Source organism: Penaeus japonicus, unplaced genomic scaffold (genome assembly GCF_977035675.1).
Source record: "Penaeus japonicus unplaced genomic scaffold, GWHDUDI00000001_assembly GWHDUDI00000019, whole genome shotgun sequence".
NCBI classification, from domain to species: Eukaryota; Metazoa; Arthropoda; class Malacostraca; order Decapoda; family Penaeidae; genus Penaeus; species Penaeus japonicus.
The window spans coordinates 11,636,016-11,638,515 of NW_028234421.1; the positions used below are offsets into that span (position 1 = coordinate 11,636,016).

At 37.6% G+C, this 2,500-nt stretch overlaps 1 protein-coding gene across 2 annotated transcripts in view; it reads left to right on the plus strand.

Moving 5' to 3' along the window:
- The window catches only part of LOC122244147 (putative cytochrome P450 49a1), a 16,880-nt gene that overhangs the window by 4,520 nt on the left and 9,860 nt on the right, over positions 1-2,500 (plus strand). Inside the window, exon 2 of one of the 2 annotated variants that reach the window (XM_086547352.1) lies at positions 2,322-2,500. This exon is cut by the window's right edge and continues 55 nt beyond it. In XM_086547352.1, coding sequence (XP_086403478.1) covers positions 2,336-2,500 — 165 coding nt within the window. In that variant the 5' untranslated portion in view covers positions 2,322-2,335. Of the gene's footprint in view, positions 1-2,318 lie in introns of both variants that reach the window. The other variant, XM_086547353.1, reaches the window with a different exon arrangement.

Sequence of the window (2,500 nt, forward strand, 5' to 3'; positions counted from 1 at the left end):
TATATATATATATATTTATGTGTGTATATATATATATATATATATATATATATATATATATATATATGTATGTATGTATGTATGTATATACATATATATATATATGTGTGTGTGTGTGTGTGTGTGTGTATACTATATAAATATATATATATATATATATATATATATATATATATATATATATACATTTAATATAAATGCATACATATATAGACATATATATATATATATATATATATATATATATATATATATATATATATATATATATATATATGCTGCTCTCATAATAATTACCATTTATATTTAATTTTCCTTGAGTGTCTGTCACGGCAAAATTCAAATTAACTGACTGAGGGCGTAGGTGACATACCCTTTTTGTATAGTGTCCACTAGTTATCCTAAGTGACACGTCGGTATGGGGTCTTTGTTAGATTATTTAAGTTGACCTTTCTAACAAGAATTACAATAGGGACTTTGTGTTATGCGTGCCCCTAACGTACAGTAAGTTAAACGCATTTCTTTCTTATAGCAAGACAGATTTTGAATATTACTCATTCCGCTGACAGAGTAGAAATGAGATTTGATAAGAACAAGGAACAACCCCCAATAGGCGAACTGCCTTGCTAGCAACCGTTGGTCAATAGCCATCAAATAAGCTATTCATTTTTTTACTGGATGGCTTATTAACCGTTTTATGCTCTGTTAAGGATCTCTTAAGGCAAACTGTTGACCGTTGAGCGGATTGTTTGGTCTATAATTACCCACCTTGTCTTGAAAGAAACCAGTGATATTTGCAAGCTCCGAGGTTATTATGAGATCTCAAAGAATTTAACGTAGCACACGGAACTAACGCCCTTTTCACGGCATCATAGCCATGAAGACCGCTGAAGGTGAAACACAAATAATGATGGAGAAATTGGATATATTTATGTTTATATATCGTGTGTGTGTGTGTGTGTGTGTGTGTGTGTGTGTGTGTGTGTGTGTGTGTGTGTGTGTGTGTGTCTGTGTTTGTGTGTGTAAAGAGAGAGAGAGGGGGGGGGGGAGAGAGAGAGAAAGGGAGAGGGGAAGAGAGAGAGAGAGAAAGAGAAAGGGAAGAGAGAGAGAGAGAGAAAGAGAAAGGGAGAGAGAGAGAGAGAAAGAGAAAGAGAAAGGGAGAGAGGAAGAGAAACAATGAACGTATATAATGTACATGCATGTGTGCGTGTGCTTTCTATATGTGTCTGTGTCTGCCTGTGCAGTCGTGCGTGTATGGGTAAGGGAGGATATAGTCATTACGAAAGAGAAATGGTACTTAATAGTTATAGTAGGGTAGGGTGACCAGCATTAAATCTCAGCGGAGCCTCTGTGACATACATGACCAAATGCTTGAGGTCAGTTTTCGTTTAGATTTATCAGGCTTCTTGTCTAGACATCGATAAAGATAAAGACTTTTGTATTCTTTGTTTTAATAGATTCGTTATCGATCAATCTCTTGTTATTCATCGTTGACTGATTATTTGTTTTATTTATCAGTAGATTAGAGTCTTTGTTTTTTCTTTATTTACTGCTATGTACTAATTAATTGTCTTGTCTCTTATTATCGTTATCCGTTCATTCACATGTCAATGAGATCTCCTATTCGTATAATGATTTTCTTTTGACTCATTTAAGACCTTATATCCATATATTAATTATCTTATCTATTCCTAACACGATACGAGTGACCTATTGAACATAGCTCTTGTTCACAAACTGATTTGTAATATTTGCTGGGGTGTAAACAACGTATTCTATCACTAGTGAGTTCAGGTTTTATTTTCAACTCCTCGAGACCAAGGGAAACCTACAACATTCTTATTGATTCTACGCAAATAGAATCATTTCGAATTTAATTATTGCGGATCTCGACTTTCTTTTCTTTTTGTAAACTTCGTCTTTGTTGTCGCCGCCCTTTTATTGTTCTTATTCTTCTTCGTCATCCTCTTGTTTTTATTCCTGTTCTTTCTTTCAGCTCTTTCTTCTTCTTCTCCTTCTCCTTCTTCTTCTTCCCCTTCTTCTTCTCATCCTTCTTATTTTTTCTTATTCGTATTCTTATTCTAATTTTTTTTTCTACTTCTCCTTCTTCTTCCTTTTCTTCTTCTTTCTTAAGCCCGTCCTGTCATCCGACCCTCTGCCTCTTTCCTCACCTTCTCCTATCTCTTGTACACTTTTTTACTCCTTCTCAACCCCCTTGTCTCCTTGTCCGTCTTTTCTTTCTCTCTCTTTCTCCTTCCAGTCCTTGCCACTCTGTTTGCCTCTGCACCTAACCCCCCCCCCCCCTTTTCCATGTCCAGCAGAGTCCCTTGTGACGATGAACCTACTAGGCTTGACGCGGAGGGTGGCTGGAGGAGGACAACTCGCCCTCAAGCAGTTAGCGAGGACGACGTCAACCTCCGCCTCGGGACGCCAGACTCACGCCGTCGCCGCCACGTTCGAGGGCGAGAAGACGAGGCCGCGCCCCGTGTCCGAGGTCCCC